Source organism: Stegodyphus dumicola, chromosome 9 (assembly GCF_044657685.1).
Source record: "Stegodyphus dumicola isolate Sdum_Otavi_A_Nest chromosome 9, ASM4465768v1".
Taxonomy (NCBI): Eukaryota; Metazoa; Arthropoda; class Arachnida; order Araneae; family Eresidae; genus Stegodyphus; species Stegodyphus dumicola.
The window spans coordinates 141,868,263-141,889,431 of record NC_140776.1 but is presented as its reverse complement, the minus strand read 5'-3'; the positions used below and the strand labels follow the sequence as shown (position 1 = coordinate 141,889,431).

Here is a 21,169-nt window from a genome sequence, read left to right as displayed (position 1 = left end):
ATGTAACTGTCATTAAGAGCCAATGCGATTCTTAGAATCATCGAAACGCCCCTCTCACAATTATCAGTTCTTTTGTCAATACTACGTTCTGACTTCTGCAAGTATGAGATAATTCGTGAAGTAGTAAATATCGATAACACGATAGAGAAAACAATGAATTACTGTATCGGTGGCAAAACTCATCATGTTGTTCACATATGTTGTGTTAAAAAAGAGCAAGGAAGAAATTAAAAAATTCGCCTGTAAAAAGAATAAAAATTCCACACATAAAGAAGTTCAAATTAGGTCTTTGATAAATGTTAGCAAAATTGCAATGAGGCAGAATAAGTATTTTCACATGAGTGTGTATCATAGTTTTTAGAACTGAATTTCTTGTGAATTTCATAAATTTCTATGCGAAATATATTCATTCCCCCCTTACACACAGACAGCTCTTTTTAGTCCAAAGGGATTTGAATCCCGAAGGACTATTAGTTTCGTTTTGGCATTTTGCGTCGGACTCATAAATGTCGGTTCACTTTTCAAACTGTTGCCACAAAATGTTAGAGTCCTGCATTATATTTGAAGAAATTAAATAATGAAAAATCTTCATAAATGTATGTATATTTCTCGTATTGTGATAAAACAACGGTACATAGAGTCATCGAATTTTGAATAACGTAATCCTCCAACGAATATGAGCATGTGGAAGACCAAATTTGAAATTTGAAATTTGTTTTATGATCGATTTCCTATTTTTTAAAACTTTGACGAATTTTTGATTAACAAACTCAAGGATTTCAAAGCGAGCAATGGCAACGTTGTGCAGAAAAAAACATTTTTATCTCCAGCGCGTGAGTCTCTGTATCGGAAATTCTAAAGATATGCTCGTTTTAAAACTATTTTGCGATATTGCTGTTGCACTGGAACTTATGGTTTAAGTGCGAGGAACATGATATTTAATAAAGAAAGGTAACACACAAAATGTTAAAAATCGCCCCTTTGGACGTAATTTAAAATCTGAAACATTTCAGATTTTTTTTTTCCTCGATTTACAATTATATAAGGAAAGAGACGTTAAATAATTCTTTAAACACGATTTATAGTGATTTAAAACGGTTCAAAAGATCTATTTTAAAAATTTGCTAGAGTTTAATTCTAGGATTTTGAAAGTATTTTGCACATTTAAATTACAAACCTCCGGATGTAATGAACGAACATCTTGGTCTTATACAACTTATAGCGCCCTTAATGTCATTTTATACAGCTATAGCGAACGAATAATATCTTCAGTTTAAACTTTATTTTACCATTTTACCCCTTGTAAGTTTTTAAATTTTTTTTCCAGCAGTTTTTCAAGTCTAACTGAAACATTCCTAGTTCTAAACTCCCCCCCCCTCATTTATGTTAGTAGGATATCGAACAGCACCTTTATATTTTTTTTCTTTTATCTCTCCTTCCTCCCCCCTTCTTTTCCAGCCTCTAACCCTCATTTTTTCGAAAATCAGGACATTCAGAAACCATTCTTTAGAAGATCATATTATGTTGAGAAAATGATTCTTCTTAACAACAAATACGTATTTTAGAGGAAGATATGTATTTCAACAGAAAGACTGAGCCATGACTTTTGTGCTAAGTAAATGTCTTTAAAAAATTAAAGGTCTTCAATTAAAGTTCGGAAAAGCTGAAAAGAACGAAAAAATTTAATAATCACGAATGGAAATAATAGTAGTTTACACTTAGTTCTTTTTAATCGGAATTAGTATTCACGTCTTTAATCTTTTAATTTAAATAGTAAATTCAAGGTTATCTTTCGCCGCCTTACTTGCCTCATAACCGTAGGAACGACAGCTGAAGCAGACGATTTGTGTCGCCTATTTTTTCCCCCTCCATTAGCATGTTTGTTTACTGAAAAGCGCGCGAATGAAGACCGTTTAAACTATAGTCTCAGATGAAATAGAAAAAATACCGCTTTGCGCTGACTGACGACACGCACGCTTTTATAGTCGCAAATGACGAGGGCCTGCAATGGCTTTTATGTGTCAGTTTTAAATTGTTAGATTATTATGTATTAGTAAGTATGCAAGTATTATTATGTACAATGGGTAAGAGCTTCGGCTTCCTAAAAAGCACAATGCAATTAATATCTTCAAAGGCCTTAAACTTCTGAGTTGGTAACCAATTCTGCATGGATTATGTAATACTCTGCCAACTATTAATTTTTTATCCTGGTCTATGAAAAATTATTGCTTTGGATTTTTCTTGCGAGATAATTAACTTTTATTTTTGGCATCTTGTGTGGAAAATTTCAAGAGTTTCATTACCATTTCGTTGTAAAATCTGTCTGAAGAGTCCACTCACTATCAGATCTGTGTCATCTGCATAAGTATAAATTTTGATACCGACGGAAGATGCTTTGAGAATTTCATTAAACGCCATTTTTCAGGAGTCTGTACTGAGGCACAACCACTGCGGAGAACCTGTTGATTGTATCCTTTATACAACTGCATTATTTTAAATTAAGATGCTTTTTCCTTCTTTGAAGTAATCCTTAATGAGCCAATATATACTTTTTGGACAGCCAGCTTTAGCTATTGCATTCATAAGTGCTGGCCATTATAAGGAAGGAAATGAATATTTCAAGTCCTACTTATGATTGCGCTCTGTTTATTTTCTACTTTATTGCTACAGTCTTGCTGCTTGGTTATAGCTTCTGTTATGTTAATAGCGCTACAATTTGGTTTGAAGCCATACTGATTTGTTGCTAAGAAATTTATCTTCGTATTAGATGTTGTGTTCTTCCAGTTATTAAACATTCTAAAGCTTTCTCTGTAGTATCCTCTTTTTCCATGTCGCATAGAAAGAAACTTGGATTTGAAATGCGTGAGCCTGAGCGAGTGAAATGATGTCATTTCTCGTTTGCCGCCCAGCAGGTATTGTGGTTAGGGGAGCCGACTACGATACCAAAGAGCCGGGTTCGAATCCCAGAGAAGGCATTGTTGTAACTGTCCGTTCGTTCATAGGAGGTAACGGTGGCCGCCCACTATAAAATGGATACCACTTACGGTCTTAGGATTGGCCAATGTCGAAAAAAGACAAAAATAGCGCCCGCCGTTTGGGGGACAAAATATCATTTCTCGTTTTGTAGATTCACCAGCAGAGTGGTTAAAATCGTTGAAACCTAAAAGTTTAACCCGGGTTCAAAGGGTTGTTTGCATCGGCATTTTCGTGATTTTTCGTCATATGTAAGATAGATATTAATCAATTTTCCACAGAAAAGTCTTCGAAGAAAACATTCTTTCCTTTAAGCAGATAGTCTTTACTTGCTGTTCCATAGTCAAACAAGCCAGTTATCATTTTATATATTTATTGCTATTTAGTTAGGTTACTTGAAGTTAGCGCAAGTTGTTTTTAGGTTGTACTGCATCGCATCTTCCCAGGCTGAAACTTCTGCCATCTGAAAACTTCAGTTCATTATATTGTAGTATTGCGTGGCCCCAACTTGTCAGCAACTGTGGTAGTGACTGCTATAAACTGTAAAGTTACACAAACACGTAAGAAGGGTTTAAAGCCCTTTTTTATTCCACTTTAGAAATAACAGCTGCGTTCACTTGACGTTCACAAACTACGCCGACCCGGCGGTTTAACAAAAACAGAAATGTGAAACTAAAAATTAAATGACAGGAGGAATAAATAACTAGATCACTACCTACGAGGCTCTGAAATCGTAACTAACTTAACCGCGTTCCAAAATACAGCTGAGATTCAGCGAGCTTACTGATTAAGCAGTTGAAATATTCAGCGAACTGCCGAGATGGGCACACAGGCCGAAACGCGCGGTTCTTAAATTTCTACCTAGAAACCTTCACATTCACGATTCAAGAAGCACACTTACAAATTCGTTTCCCTTCTATTTAAACTCAAATTTCTTCTGCTAAAATTTGAATATACTGCGCACTCTACTACGATTTACATACTCTGGCATTGGCAATTCTAGAGGAAAGTAAAGGCTTGACAGGAAAGATAGCTTAAACTTAAAATAAATGTTAATTAAAGTAAATATAAACCCTACAAAATAACACTTAAAAAAAAAGGTAAAAGTTTATTTTAAGCTTTAAGAAATGAAAAAGCGTAAGAAAAGTTTAAAAATATTTAAAAAAATCATAATGCTATTTCTTTTCTTTTCTGAAATTTAAAAAAAAAAAAAATTACTGTTTCTAGCATTAAATCCTTAGCACTGAAGAAAATTGTAATCGAACTAGAATAGAATTTCAATTTTAATAGTTCGGAGGGTTATTTATGCATTCCTCTTTGAAACGTAAAATAAGCAGAAGATTATCGAAATATTAAGAAATGTGTACAAAAGAAGTATTATATACAGAAGTTTGCAATCTGCCTCAGTCTAACAAACTGCATTACAACCATTATATTTTATTTAGATGCAGATGATGGTTGACAGAAATTATAGATTTTGAATCGATTTTTTAGGTATTATAAAACCATTTTATTTATGACATTCATGGTATAAAATAATGCTTTTTGCAAACTGTTATTAAAAAATCCAGCTGAAATAATTATTTAAATAACTGATTTATGCTGTATTGCTCAATACATTTGAATAACATCGAGGATAAAAAAAATTCATATCTAACTTTTATCAACAAAGATATCTGTTTATCAAAGAGCTGGATTTATCAAAACAGAAAACAATAACCCCTCAAAGAGCTTTTTCTACGAGGTATTGAAATGTGCAGATATTTTATTGAAGAAAAACTGTTGAAGCATTGATGTTCGTTAACATATAACCTGGATTTTCCATTAAATATACTGTTAGTTTTGAACAATAGGTTATATTTATAGGCTAATATATTTTATTACAGAGATCTGTTAAACTCTTTCTTCAATGAGACTTTAATGAAGGTAAAATTTTCTTTTATGCAGTAATTGCAATAAAAACGAGAGAGAAGGTTAGAAAAAGCTGAACCTCTTAATCTATTTGGACATATTTACTTAATTTTTTGTACAAGCGCTGTTTAATCAAACACTTATAGAGACATTAAGTTTTGTTTCGTTTTTTTTTAACAGAGGTCATGAAAGAATGCACTCGCCGAGACTCGAACTACGAACCTCTCGACTACGCGCCTAGCGTGCTACCATTATACCACGAAGGCATGCTAAGAATGCGGGAGAAATCTACCCTTTTAAAAGGCGATTGGGGATTAAGGAACCCAATCTCCCAATCCTGGTGGTGGAATATCATCATCTACCTCCCTTTTAGTTCGGGCACCACTGTAGAGACATTAGGATATTTTGAAAGCAGGAGTAATGATTTATAAGCAATGCTGTCGCCAGCACTGGAACCACGGAGCTCTCGAATACGCGCCGAGCGTGCTGACCACTACACCACGAAAGTATGCTGAGAAGGCGGGAGAAATACCTTATTAAATTAACACTTCATTTTTTTATTAGCTTTCTTGTCTTTTTACTGTAACATGAACATTATGAATACCGATTCCAAATTTACACTGATTCTTGAATAATTATAAGTCTTTCTTTTGTATATTGCATTTTCTTAACAAGATTCTGCTTAACAAGTATTAGTTAACAGTTTAATTAAAAGCATTATGCGATGTTTCTCTGTAAGACTTCTGTCTGTTGCAAAATTTAATACTTTTTTAGTATTAATTAGTTTTAAAATTAGACAATGAGTCTAAAGAGAGTATTAAAAATTCTTTGCATGCATGAAATTCAATTTTTCTCAATAAATATAAAATTATTTCTTTTTATACTCTTCAACAAATGTTTCTTTATAGACAATGCCTCATTACAAGATAGTCGATTATAGTTATCCTACAGCTGGTGAATTAGCCAGGCTCATCCTTCAGTACAGAGAAATCGAGTACGAAGATGAAAAAGTAGATTCCCCAGACAGGATTTACGAAGCAGAAGAAGGTAAATTGTTCACAAAACTGTGAAATACATTTCCATTGCTAACAAAATCCACTTTTTATTTTTTAAACTTATACAGAGCAATTCTGATAGAGTTTAAAGAAAGAACAGAATATAATCTCAGTTAACAGACAGAAGGAGGAAATGTTTTTAATGAAATCTTAATTTAAATAAGCTACTTCACTCTTTTGTCATATTTTTTTCATATTTAATTATGACACAGGATTAGGATAAAGATTGTGTGAAATTTGAATTGATAGTACGGCCTATTTAAGGTAACACAGTGTTAAATAATATTAAAGAACATGGCTGCTCCTTGAAAAAAATCAAAAGAATTATCAATTCATTGTAAATTTTGTTTTTGATTTAATTTTGTTTCGTTTCCAGAATCAATTTCTTATTTTACTGTTTATATCCTTTCTTTATGTCAGATAGTTATCCATTATTAACTGGGGAAATTTATAATAGTTTTTAATAAAATACTTTCTAGTTTTGTTCGGTACTTTTGGACTGTGATTTTAGATATATTACCTGCTGCATGTGCTTTATTGAAAACAAATTGCTTAGTAGTAATTTCATAGAATATTTTTTCTGTGTTCCAGATCTTTTTTGCTGTGCTTGAGTACATATGTAAAATTCTCGAATTCATACCCTCCCCAAAAAGGTATGCTTAAAAATCTAAAAAAAAGTCAGGAAAGTAAATAGAGAGCTATTAATTTACTAAAGTAATAATCTGTGATCTTTCGAAGTCATAAGAAGCCATGGGATGCAATATGTGTTTCAAACACGTTTTATAGTCCGAAGTAGGGTTTACTCTTCGAATCTCGAAGTTGTGATCAATGAGCATGACAAGTGCTCTATCAGTTCAAGTAAAAGGATCGCAAATTGTATTAACTAGCAACTTTATATTTAATATTAAAAAAACTGCTCAGCTTGAGAATGAAAAACAAAGCTGAGAATTTTAGAAGCACTAAAAGTAATTAATAAAATAAAACTTTAAAATACCTATATGAAACAGTGTAACAAAATCCTCTCAAACCGGGGCTCGGTTGCATGCTGCGAGAAAATCTCGGAATGGCACAGAATTTCGTCTCAGCTCGCCAATTTTATAGTTCTTCAGCGAACGTTGCAGTGAGCTCCATATGCAAAAATTTCGAATTCTCCTAACACTATGCTAGCTTACTTCTGATAAGCCTTTGAAAGAAATTTTCTTTGAGTCAAAGTACAGCAGAAAGTACTTTACTTTCTCATTTTAAATGATTAACATTTATAAAAATATGTACATTTATATAAACAATGCATCACAAAAAAAAAAACGAAAAACTACAAAAAATTGTGAAAGAAGAGGTTTTGTAAACCAAGATGCCGCAAAACGAAAAAACATCTACAGCCAATTTTCATACGAAAAGGTTTTGAGCATTGTCGAACGTTCGAAAAACAGCACCATATAAAAAATACATAGAGCCTTGAAATTTTATTTCTCAGACAATAGTTTGACAAACTATATTTGAGAAACAATTATTATTTTTTTTACACTTTACTAGAATCTCTTTAAATCAAAGCAACTGGAAAAAGAGAGAGATCAAGGATTAACATTAGAACCATATCGATAATCTAAGTAGTTCACGTCCGTTGAAACTGCAACAGTCCCGTCCTTTTTCAGTGAACGCTTTTTTGTTAGACATCAGTAAAATTAATTCCAAAGTTTTAAACAGCAACGTAAAATAAAGTTTAATTTTCCGAATCCGAAGCACTAAAACTGTGGAAGGCTTATTGGTGTGTCAATGATGATAGTATGTAAACGTGAATCATCAGCGATTCGGTTACATGAGATGTGAAGTTTTGTACTGAGAAAAAGAGATTAACATTTGTGTCCTTCAGGTCATTGTGTATGCATTCCTCAATATATTCTGTGTCTGCCTGCCCCACTATCAAAAGTCTAATTGTCTCAACATATTCGGCTGATATGCAAGGCTTCAAATATGACAAAATGCTTTGTTGTTTAGACAGATAGGCTGTATCTATCATGAAGTTCTTCATAAGCAATCATGTATCTGTCGGAACTGCCTTAAAACGTGTGTTCGTTTATATTTAAAATCATATTTTTCTTCAAACTTTGCATAAAATACGAGTTGAAGGGCTTCACTTCATTTTCTTCGAGTTTCTTCCGTAAACTGAGGAAGTTCAATCAGCTAGGTCTTTCGTAAATGTGAAACGGCACAAAGCAAGCTTCAATAAAATAAACGATATCTACATTTTGAGTTTGATTCATGTGATAAGAAAACAATTTTAATGTGGTACTTGGTGTAAATAAGAAAATTGTCTATCCGTCTATATATATGTAAGAAAAAGTAAGAAAAGGGAGAAATCAAAATTCAAATTTTAATTTGCGGCAGCCTTTAACCCTTAGCAGATTATTTTATTTTATTTTTGTTCATTTCCCTTTTCCTTTATAAAATTAGTAACTGTTTATAATAAATATACTTAAATTTCGTCATGCGGGAAATTAATCCTTCATGCATGACACATACATAAAGCAAATGGGGCATTCACTTGCATAACATTTTAGTCAATAATAACTTTAAATTTTTCGAAATAAATCTCAAACAGCCAAACAAATCGAACTGGGTCAGATTTAACCAAATCTTCATTTAAAACGTACGCATTCCCTTCTCTGATTATGTGGCCTCCACACTTCCTCTCCATTGCTGCATTTTGTTTCTTCAAGAATTAAAACTATAAAAGTTCTTTAAAGAATGGGCCCACTTAGTGCAATTATATCTGTGCCTCTGTCGAGAATGTTTGTCTAAAACAAAAGATTTGTTTTGTCAAGAAATAAAAATTCCTGAATTTGCCGTGCCTGTGCATCTACGTGTCAAAAGTATCTAAATTATTATGGTTAAAGATTTGAAAATAATACTTATATATATATATATACATATATGCGATAACATAGGATGCCAGAGAAGATACAAATGTACATGTGTTCAAAAACTACGCATCAAACTGTAAAAAAAAAGGTACGAATGTAAAAAGGGGAATTAAAACGTAGAGGTAAAGTTGCATCGCCGAAGGCAGATAGGCAAACAAAATTGGCATAAAAAGCAATCCCGCAATCACACCACAATGACATGCAAAACCTATGTATCATGCAAAACCTATGTATCAGTTCGCAAGCAGTAATAGTTCCATGTAATCCAAGATAGCCAAGTGGAAAGCATGAACCTAAGACACCATCTGCCCAATGAAATACGTTGGAGTGTTGTTGGGATGTTGCAAGCTGGTGCAAGACAATCCGCTGTTGCAAGAGAGCTGAATGTGCATCGTAGTGTCATCAACAGGATGTGAAATCATTACCAAAGGCATAAAAAAACCCTGCAGAAGACATAGATCTGGACGCCAGAAGATTACCACAACGGCATACGATTGCCTCCTATTGCTATATGCAAGATGCCGTAGATCACTAACAGCAAGACAGCTGGCGTCGCATCTCCTTGCTGCTGGAGGATGGCCGATATCCCTTCAAACTGTATCCGTCCACTACATGAAGGTGGACTGTATACCTGATGACTTATGGTTTGTGTTCCTTTCTTTCCATCGCATGTCAGAGAGCTGTCTAACTGGACTCGTGAACATCGTAATTGGACGCCAGAGCAGTGGGGCCATATACTCTTTACGTAAGAGTCCCGGTTTAACATCCAGAAAGATTCCAGAAGGGAAGTGATATGGCGAGATCCAGGGGTAAACTATCGGGCGCCAAACATCGTTGAAAGAGACTATTACTGAGGAGGAGGCTTACTTGTAATGGGCTGCGAGAGCAATGAACGGTCTCATCTGCTAGGTGATATCATACCCGTTATTAGCGTGATGTTTCCATTGCACACTCTTCCGACCCATTTTCGTCTTTTGCAATATGATGATCATAATGCACATGGTTTTGTATGTCTTTATTTTATTGTTCCTGTTGGTTCCGTCACAGACGTCTGATATCACGGCAAAATTCTACACCCTCTTGGGCGTCCTTTAATTGTGCCGCCAGGAACCTTCAACGAGCTCCGACATGGCGGCATAGCTCCGACAAGAATGGGAACTAACCGTCACAACAAGCTATAAACGATAATATTGTCAACTTGCCTCGCTATTATCAAGCATGTATTTCAGCTAGGGGGTATCATACCCGTTATTAGCGTGATGTTTCCATTGCACACTCTTCAGACCCATTTGGTCTTTTGCAATATGATGATCGTAATGCACGTGGTTTTGTATTTCTTTGTTTTATTGTTTGCTATGTGGTGTAATAATGCTACAAAAACCTCTTGGATCCAATTGGATTTAGTTTATTCCGTGTTTTCCTTTTATTGCTTTTTTTAGTAGGAATGTACTTCAGTTATAGCCGATGAATATAGATTGTAATGGCATGTAGAATGCGTGATTGCGTATTTGGATTCAGATGCATTTGTAGAGACAATTTCAAACACTTTATTTCCAGACAAAATAGCTCTTTAGGAACCTATTCTTATTTCCATATCATTATGGACGCAATTTCCACCCATTCTTTATCGTATTTTTGTACCTCTTCTACATCTTAAGATGAATAGAATAGACGAAATGGAGAGAAAAGCGACAACACGTTAACAAGAAGTAAGCAAAGCAAGAGAAAAGTATTACGCATTCAAAAGAAAGGCATGGGAGAAAGTCAGAAGGTTACGATTTGCAAAAGATTTGGGATTTCAGAACCTCATGATTGGCTAAAGCATAGCCAAGTTAACAGCGTTATGTAAGACCGTACTATTTTTAAGGCAGAGAAAGGAAAATGGCTAAATTAAAATGGCATATGAACAGATTTCTGCCAATTAAAATTGAAATTTGCTTTACATTTTTCTTACCTAAGACACGGGCATATATATATATATATATAGAGAGAGAGAGAGAGAGAAACCTCATAAGGTGACCACTGAGAGTTCCAGACGACTTTTTTTTGTCTTTTGAGGAGTTAATCACTTTAAAGGAAGTGACAATCAGTGATTTTCTAGTGTTTACTTCTGGTCTCAGATTTACTGATGACTGTCAAAGGTGGTCACCAAGAAAGGTTTATATTAATTTTTAGTATTCAGATAATGTACCTTTAATTTGGAACTCAACAAAACATTAAATTCTTTATTTAAAGTCAAAAATAAATTCAAAATTTAAAAATTTGTATCTAATTAAAAAGATTTAACGATTTAACATTTCTTTGCTTATGAGCAAAACAAGTGCTTCTAGCTAATCTCTTCGCCCTAAATATTTAATCTACAAAGATAAAAACAATTTTTGAACGAATTATCAGAGAAGTTCACCTTAATCTTCGAACGTTTACTATCCTATGAATCCATTTTGCGCAACTTAATGTGATGTTCCTAACTCAATTTTTTATATCCTTGACATCGTTTACTCTGTTTACATATTCTCGAAAGGTCCCTCCCTTCATTTCATTGAACATGATAGATTAGTCACTCTTGGTCGATGCATTTTATCATCACTTCTTATTAAGCATTTATGAACAGTTCTGTCAACTCTCTTAGGAAAGCTATCGATCTTTTCCACAATGAAGGAAATTTCTTGGTTAACGATTGGAACTAGCTGTTTATTACAACTAAATATTACCTCTAAATGCTCAAAGGTAAGCACTAATTGTGCACTGTTTCAAAGCAAGCACAGGGAAAGAAACTGAAATTTATCTTCTGTCTAAATAATTTTATAATTCCATTTTTTTTTCCTTACGCAACACTAAGCAAAACGGTAAATACATTTTTTTTAAAAAACTGCTTAACAAGGCAAAAATAGTAATTTCGTAAAAATTATTCTGGAAATGAGTTTTAGCACTGAATATTTTCTCTGATTCATGAAATCCAGATATATCTCTGTTCAAATCATAACACTCCTATTTTAGTGATTTTTTTCTCTTTGCAGCTGCCTTAGTCTTCCTTGTGAGATAATTACTTACTCATTTTATATTAGTAATTTTTTTCAGTACTAAAATGCATGAATCTGTTTTCCTTGTTATTGTTGAAAAAAGAGATTTAAAATGAAATTGGATTCTTTTGTAGACTTAGATCAAGTTTTTAAGCTTAATTTAATCGAATTGTTCTGTACGATTGAATAAGAAAAATATGAAAAGTAGTCCTTTTTAAATAAATATATTGTATGCTTTTCAACTTGTTTTCTGCTGTTACAAAACATGTTATTCTAATTTTGCAAAGGCTGTGAGATACTAATTCCCAAAGAAGTACTATATTTTCGTTTTAAGAACACTGTGATTGGGAAAAATTCCTACGTAATTATATTGTTTTAAATTTTTTTAATAAGTACTAATTTAACTCCTATATTTTCAGAGTCTCCATTTGGAGTTTTACCTGTTCTATACGTCGATGGGAAAATTGTGAGTCAACAGCAAGGTATTTCAAGGTACCTTGCAAGGGAATTAGGTAAATCTTAATAAATCGTTACAAAATCAACTTTATAACATAAATGAAAGTCAAGAGAAACACAGAAAAGTGCTAAGACAATTTTAAATACTAAATTAGCTTAGAAATGTGAGTTTTCTTTAATAATATACAATTTTATTTTAGTATTCTACCTTAAGCAAGAAAAGTTAAATAAAATAATTTCCCAAGAAATTGTCCAAGTTATATTATTAATAATAGTTAATAAATTTCGGTTAGTTCTTTTGATACTATATCTGGGAAGCACAAATATCAAAACAGAAAATATTTCTAAGCGCAAATAAAACAGAAATCAGGAAATGAATAATTTTCATTTTCCATTTGACAAATATTCATATAAACTGCTTTCAAATGATATTTTTGTTTTTTAATTCCCAATTTATATTCCAGTGGCAGGTAATTTTCTTGGAAAATTTTAAACATTTAAGTAACTAATATAATTTGTTTCATACTTCATAGTTAAATAGTTTTCATAGAAAACATGCATGTTAAAATATATTTTCTGCTACAGCCGCCAAATGTTAGCGAATGGCTTTAAATTCTTAAAAACCATTTATACAATAAACTTCATCACGTTCTAGAATTTAGCTCGTATACAATTTTACTTCTAAATTTTAATATATATTGGATAAATTTTGCACAACTCTCATGTTTTTAATTGTAAAACTGTAAAAAAAGTAACTTGTGTTTGCATTTCAAGTGTTTTAATAATGGCAAAATTGTTTTTCTTTTCTTATTATGATTCTTTCCACGGTAGAAATAAAAGTAAATAATTAGAAGGGCAAAACTGCCAAAAAATTAGAATGATTATTTAATACAAAAAAACAGAAGATTTTGTTTATTAAAGAAAGAAATGTTTTTCTTAAAAAAATTCTTGCAAATTAGATTAAATATACTACAGATATGTAGACATAAGCTCAACTTTTTCATAGTTTTAGGAATTTTTAATATCTACTTTAAACAAATCTCTTCAAAGAAATATCTTACTTCGTTGCAGATCTGGTAGGTGAAACCAATGAAGAAGCTGCCATATGTGACATGATCATGGACGGATTAGGTGTCATGTTCTCAAAAATGAGAGGAACCCATATCTCAAAGTTGGACGTTTCACAGCAGGTAACCTTAAAATAGAGTTCTGGATTGTTATAATTTAAGTCACCCTATTTAGAACTACGCAGAACCCGTTCTGGTAGACCTATTTCGTTGAAACTTGGTGTGTGCGTTGTATGGACAAGGAATTAATTCAAATTTGGACCACCAGGTGAGAATAGAGCATATAAGGAATAAAAAACACGAATTGGAAATGCGACGCTTTATTTAATCACAGCATTGTTACTTCCTTGTGCGAAATAAAAGAAAACATTGTAATCGCGAAAATTTCGGGTATCATATTTGTTCGAAAACATTCATTTTGACCTCTCTCACTTCCATTTGAATGATGTTTTTCGTGACATGTTTGTGTATGGACATAATAAAGGATACATTTTTTCAAAGTGGATTGTGAAATAGATTCAGAAGAGATTTGTTGGTGGCGTCGGCGCGTACGGTACGTGTGTATGTATCTGGCAAAACTCAAAAACAAGTAACCTTAGAACATTGAAATTTTCTATATATGACAGCTGTAACATGTAGTTGTACACCCCTCTTTTTTCTTGCAATTTGCCGCAATATATACTACATATAATATAATATATATATATATACACCCACTCTATTACCCAACTCGGTGAGCTTAGTTTTTATTTTTATATGTTAGTAAATTGTGCATTTTTTGCTTTAAAAGTTATTGAATTATGTTGTTGATATATCGCGCTTAAGGTTTTTATGCCTTTAGTTAATGTGCATGCAATGGTTGTAGAATTATCACCAATTTAAAAGTTGTTAAAGTACTGTTAAGCCTAATAAACCCGAATTTGTTTACATTTGAAGCTGTTACTAGAATAGTGAGTTAAATCAATTTCTACAATAACTTCAGTGTGATTTTTTTTTTTCCCGAGTGGGACCAAAAGTAAACTTTCAGTTTTGAGCACCGAAAATTCTATCTTCCTGCTCGCAGACCGAATTACTTGCTTTTTCGTAGAAACTCTAATTTAAATTGTAAAAATCGGTTTTTTTTAGCTGTTTTTAACTGTATTTAGGGCTTTATGTTTTCTGTATCTTACCATTTTTAAAGTAGAAGTTTGAATTTTTATGTGTTTCTGCTTTGCTAAGAAGTGAGAATGGAATTAGTTGAATGAGAAATACATCTCTAATGATGTGTGAAGAAACAAGTTTAAATGATGTACAGTTAAAATAATGCATATATTTTAATAGGCCGTAGAAGAAAGTCATTGGGGTTCACGTCAGAATTTCTCAATATACGCCTCATTTGCGTCATTCACGCATTCAGAGCACGTTATAACGTTTTCAACAGAAAAGCGAAGGTTTTTTCGATCAATTGGTAGGAACATGACGTTTCATGCGGTTACGCTTGCTTTAAATTCAGGCATAATCCGCATCCTTCCTCCATAGATTTCAGGAATCCTCACAAATCAGATGGATTCAAGTCCAAAGTAGGAGGCGGCCAAGCAGTCGGAAAACTTCTCAAAATTACTCTATCATCTGAAACTTGGGTACGAAGCATTGCCTTTACTAGTCCTGCAATGTGAGGTGGTGCACCATCTTGCATGAACTTATTGGTCTGTAAACATTCTCGTTCTTGTAAGGCAGTAATGAAGACGTTCGCAGTAATGGGCACCGTTATGGAGCACATTTGAGTGCACATTCTTTGAGGAGTGTACTCCTCAAAGAAAAATGGATCAACAGTGAAATCAACAGTTAAACCACCATATACAGTAATTTAATTAGGATGCAGAGACCATTTGAGCATAACATTAAGGTTGCAGAATCCTATGTACTACAGTTTCAGTATTAAGAACTTAGTCTAGGGTAAAATGCAACTCGCTCAACCGCAAAATGTTCCAAGACCATGAGGCCATGCATTGACAACGGCTATTCTGGCAAAACAAAGGCTAACAAATCCACTGCCGTTTGTACAGGTCTGCAGCATGCAGTTCTTGCAGAACTTGGATATCGTATGGATACCACTTTATAATGGATTGCAGAACACTTCATACTGTCGACCATGTGAGAGGTAAATCACTCAACATGTGCTAGAGCACATGTTGAAGAACATTGGGAACTGGGTGCTCTCTCGGCCACGGCAAGAGAGACTTCATACACGGTTTCATTTCACATCCGTTTCCGTCCTCTTCCTCGCAGCACAGACAACACCCCACTCTCTTGAAATTTAGAAATCATCTATTTCATACCCTGTCTTGAAATAGGCTATTTTCGAAAGCCTCTCAAGCGTTCATATTCTCTATGTGCAGTTGAAAATTACTGCCGTTCTAATACTGCTTGATCAGTAAAGCTCGATCTTTCTTTTCTAAGACAAAGCGTTATTTCAACCTTCGTAAGACTTAGTCATCTTAATTCTCCCTGAAGCAATAAATCGCTTGTCAGTCAAGTAATTTCGGGAGGACATTCGCGTTAAGATTCTATGCAAACCAGAACACTGGTTCTAGATCAGTCAGTCTAAAATAACACTATAATCTAATTGCATAAACACAATTTTTTGCGATTACTACTGTAAAAAAAATTATAGGTGTTATGTAGATCCGTTTCCTGGTTAGCTAGACGGGAAAAAATAATTGCTAAATTTCTTTGTGTATAGAGTATGAAAGTGGTCATGGTGATTTGGCCAAATTTAGTATCAGTGTTGAACTTATTAAACAACAAATTACAGAAGATTTTAGAACAATAACACACTAAATTTTGAAAGGTACATGGCCAGAGACAATACAGTTTAGAATAATAAGTGGGCTACAAAAGGAATATTCTCCGAAATGCTTTAAATTTTCGAAAAATGCTAAATTGGTGCATGTAATGCAGTTGGATATATTCTGCATATCATTTGCTATTTATCATAAACCACGCACAATGACTTACCCTTACCCTGCATTTCCATTTGGACTTCAATTTGCCTTAATTGATATAGTCAAAAGTAATGTTATCGTGTAAATATTATAATTACCATGTAAATATTACGGTAAATATTATTTGTACATATGAAAATAGACTGAAAAAGTGAAGATGCGTTCTCTTAAGCAACGAAATTAAAAGATCCATCGAAATATTATATATTTTATAAAACGTATATAGTAATCGTTCATAAACGCTCATATGCCCACTTTGTTGCTACTAAGATACAGACATATATGTCTGTTTTACTTTTGTGTATTAACTAAAACCGCAGTCCAGTGTAAATACTGTACTTCAGTTATCACACTTACTAATTTTTCATTTGATTTTATACTGTTATTTTAACCTTTATAAAAAATTTTTACTCTTTACGTATAAAAATCTCGTGCGTCTTGTATTTGTTTATAGTGAACATACGTCGAAAGCTTATACTAACGTTCGAGATAATAAGTAACTCAATTTTAAAGCTTGCGCCTGAGTGTTTCTTTCAGAGTGTGTGTCTTCTCATATGAAGTAGCAACAACAATGTTTAGATATACAGTATGCATTATACATGCAATCAGGCGAAGGGACTCGACATTGGCAAATATTCGACATAGACAAATATGCACATTATAATGCAAAATATTTTAAAGGAGAATAAATTTAAAAATTGTTTTTATTTATTTGTGTTAATACATGGTATATAAATACGTAAAGTAATTGTTACGCGTCTTTTACCAACATAATGCATATAAAATTCGATTATATTAAATGAAACATTTTAGAAAATTAAGCATTGATTTCAGATTTAGTTATTTATTTTACTGTTATTTGTGTAGTATGCCCATTTAAAAAAGAAAAAATATAAAATAGCTTTTATTAAAAAAAGGCATATAAAAAAATAAATAATTGATACCCGTTTTGAAGCTTTCCATTAACAACGCCGAAAAAAGAAAATTTTCTTGCTAGCTTGAGAAGTTGCCAAACGTTGCAATCCCTAAGAAAACTTTTCTTGGCAGCATAGTTACGTATTCAATTCACAGATTTCCGTTGTTATAACTTGACAAGGAAGATCTTTAATTTCTTGTACGAAACAAAGGAAGTATTGTAATCGCGAAAAATTTATAATATTTTAACAAAAATATCCATTTTGACCACTTTCCAACCCATTTGAATGATTTTTTCCCTGACATCTGTACCAAAGGACAGAATAAAGTACCAAAGGACTCTATCTTTGAAAAATGCAACGGTAAAACGAATTTAAAATGGATTCAGAAATAGTTTATTTTGTGATGCCTGTACATATACATACGTATGTAAGCAAGTCGCATAACTCTAAAACGCTGAAATTTTGCATATGGGACTACTATAACATCTAGTTGTGCATCTCTCTTTTTTGTTGCTATCAGCCTCACCAAGCATATATATATATATACCCACTCTCTTACCAGGCTCGGTGAGTTCTTTTTTTTTTCATTCTTATATATTGTTAAATTGTACATTTTTTGCTTTAAAAGTTGTAGAGTCATTAGGTTAATTGGAAGCAGAAAAGATGAAAATTCCCTCCGCCAGGAATCGAACCACGGACCTCTGGAATACCAGCCCAGCGTGCTACCGTTACACCACGAAGGCACGCTAGGGAAGTGGGAGAAATACCTTATAAAGTGATTGAATTACATTGTTCTTAAGTTACGGTTAAGGTTTTTATGCCTTTTATTAATTGTGACATTATCAGTAATTTAAAAGTGTGAGTGACACTAAGCCTAAAGTGGAGCTATTTGTTTACAGTTGAAATTCTTAGAAGTGTAGTGAATTAAGTTAGTTATTGCAGCAACTTCAGGGTCTTTAACCCAGTGGGACTGAAATTTAACTTTACATTTTTGTGCGCCGAAAATCTGCCTTTCTGCCCTCTGGCCGGATTGTCAATTTTTGTCTAAAAAGTCTAATTTTAATTGTAAAATTGGTTTTTGTAACTTCATGTTTTAGATGTTTCTGTATTTTACAATTTTTAATGAAGATGTTCTCTGTTTTTATGCATTTTTCCATGTTGCGAAATGAGAACAATTGATAGCATGAGAAGTATATCTCTGGTGATATTCGACGAAATAAAAGTTTAAATGAAGTGCGGCAAAAAAATTGTATAATTTAATGGGCCACACAAGGAACTCATGTGGTGACCATATTAATTTATTTATTTACCTCAGTGTCTTACGTAAATAAATAACTGTATCTTTTATTTATTTTCATTTTAAATAAAATATATAATCTGAGCTATAAAAACGTATACGGTCACTTGGAAACAAAATTTTTTCTTGTTTAATGAGTCTAACTTTTTCTCCTTATGTATGTAATATATTAATATAAATTTAATATTTTTTTAACTAATAACAAATCAAAACTTTAATCATTGACGTGTTATACTATTGTTTTCTGAATTCAAACTGGGAAAATTACTTTATCAAAGTGATACGAGGGATTAACAGTACTTTTCTTTTCTACGAATGAGGTTGCGATACTTTTCTTTAACTGTTTCTTCAAGAATTTAAATATTCTTTTGTTTATAGTTAAAGACGTAAGATTATCTCATTTTCTCTAGGCTCGAAACTAGCGAAAATATTTGGCGACTTTTCATACTTGCCAACAAAGCATTTTCTGATGTTTTAAATGAGAAAATAAACCATGTACTTTACTGACAAGATACGTATTAAATGTAATTACTACAAACGTAACATTTTAGAAAATTCAGCAACGATGTCATATTTAGTTATTTTATTTGACAGTTGTATCTTGTTATTATTATTACATCTTCGTTAAAAATTGTAAAATACAGAAACATCTAAAACATGAAGTTACAAAAACCAATTTTTACAATTAAAATTAGACTTTTTATACAAAAATTGACAATCCGGCCAGAGGGCAGAAAGGCAGATTTTCGACGCACAAAAATGTAAAGTTAAATTTCAGTCCCACTGGGTTAAAGACCCTGAAGTTGCTGAAATAACTAACTTAATTCACTACACTTCTAAGAATTTCAACTGTAAATAAATAGCTCCACTTTAGACTTAGTGTCACTCACACTTTTAAATTACTGATAATTTCACAATTAATAAAAGTTATAAATTGATAGCTAAGCAACCGTTAGGTTGGCGCTCCGAGCGTCTTGTCTCTGTTGATATTCTGTAACTTAAATTTAGTTTGATGGAAAAACGAAGAGGCTAAGCCTAATAATAATGAAGGCGTTATGCCTAATAATGATGCTTGTATAATTTGTAAATAAAATTGTTTATTAATAACGAAATGGAATAATCACTTACATCTGAATTTAATGCTCTCTGAATGGCAATGGAAACAGTTACTACATCTGTCATTTACGTGCACGTTGCATGAGGATGTATGAGTGTCATATTTATATTGCATTTAATTTCAACCATAAGATAAATTTGACAACCATAAATTAAGTTTTATATAATTTACTTTTAGGTCACACTTTTGAAACAAATGATGCAAGAAGATGTTCCCCGATACTTAGAAAAGTATGAAAAGTTTCTTGAAAATTCGAACCTCTCCAGTGGTTATTTTGCCAGCGAGAAGGTAATGCTTCTGAATTTTTATTTCCTTTCGAATAGTTTTAATTTTTACATCAAAATTAAAGTTAAATTCATGAGCGAAGGGAGCTGAAAATCGTTAATCTAGATTAATATAAAAAACATATATAAAAAAAAAGAACAAGAAAAATGCATTTCTAGATAATTCCTTGTTAAAATGCTAAAACTGGCGAGTTAATCTTCATATTTGCATTACTCACGCTATTCAATTTTATCAATTTTAAATTATGCCAAAGGCCTATGCCATAGCCTCTTTAATAAGAAAATGGATTTTTCTTTTATATTTTTACGTTATAATAGAGTTGTAATGGTGCTTTGATAAATAACATGCCTTATATTTAATATGCAATTTTTTGATTTTCTTCACAGCTTACCTGGTGTGATTTAGGTGTGGCTTTAATGCTCGCAGGTTTACAAATTCGCCAGCCAAAGCTGCTTGAAAGTCATTCCAAATTAAGAGCTTTTGTGGAAAAAGTGACCTCAAACCCAATTGTCTCACATTTCATTGAAACGGAACTTGCTCAATCAGCAGTAATTAGAAAAAATAGCATGTAATTGCTTCATGTCAAATAATTTTAATGTGAATGAATGTTTGTTGGAGCTACTAAAATCTAATTCTTGTAAAATGATGTGGAAATATTTTTAATAAAACTTGTATTACTGTGATTCTATGATTTTTATTCTAACTATTTTTTATTTACAGTAAAAGTAATATCGTTGTTTTCTCATTAATCAAATACTGCTATTAAAAATGTTAAGTTCAGTCTTTGTATTATATCTGAATTTTTAGCCTGCCGCTTCCATGTGTAATCAGTAAACATGAAATAGAGCTTGATATTATTAAATGTCTCAAATAGAAACCCCTCAGCCCTATAATAACAATATTAAGCAAAAATGCAATGCTCTAAGAAGTACTCAGAATCTAACGTAACTCTGGAAAGTTGCATACAAAATATCTAGATAACTAAATAATCTCAAATGCTGACAAACAATGAAAATTGCTAATGAAAGTGAAAATTCCATGACAAAAATAATAAAGAATATATCAGAGTACCAAGAATATGTTATATAGGCATTATAAAATCAAATCTAATTTAAACTAAAAATAAAGGCAACAGAATGATATTGAAAGTATTTATTCAACTCAGT

The 21,169-nt window shown here is 32.5% G+C and overlaps 1 protein-coding gene across 1 annotated transcript in view; it reads left to right on the top strand.

Annotated features, from left to right (window-relative positions):
* Positions 1-20,686, top strand: part of LOC118188883 (glutathione S-transferase 1-like) — a 28,129-nt gene extending 7,443 nt beyond the window's left edge. Inside the window, exons 2-6 of the mRNA XM_035359402.2 lie at positions 5,793-5,931; positions 12,300-12,392; positions 13,408-13,526; positions 19,896-20,006; positions 20,390-20,686. Of these exons, the coding sequence (XP_035215293.1) occupies positions 5,796-5,931; positions 12,300-12,392; positions 13,408-13,526; positions 19,896-20,006; positions 20,390-20,575 (645 nt within the window). The 5' untranslated portion in view covers positions 5,793-5,795 and the 3' untranslated portion in view covers positions 20,576-20,686. The remainder of the gene's footprint in view (positions 1-5,792; positions 5,932-12,299; positions 12,393-13,407; positions 13,527-19,895; positions 20,007-20,389) is intronic.
* The last annotated feature ends 483 nt before the right edge of the window (positions 20,687-21,169 follow it).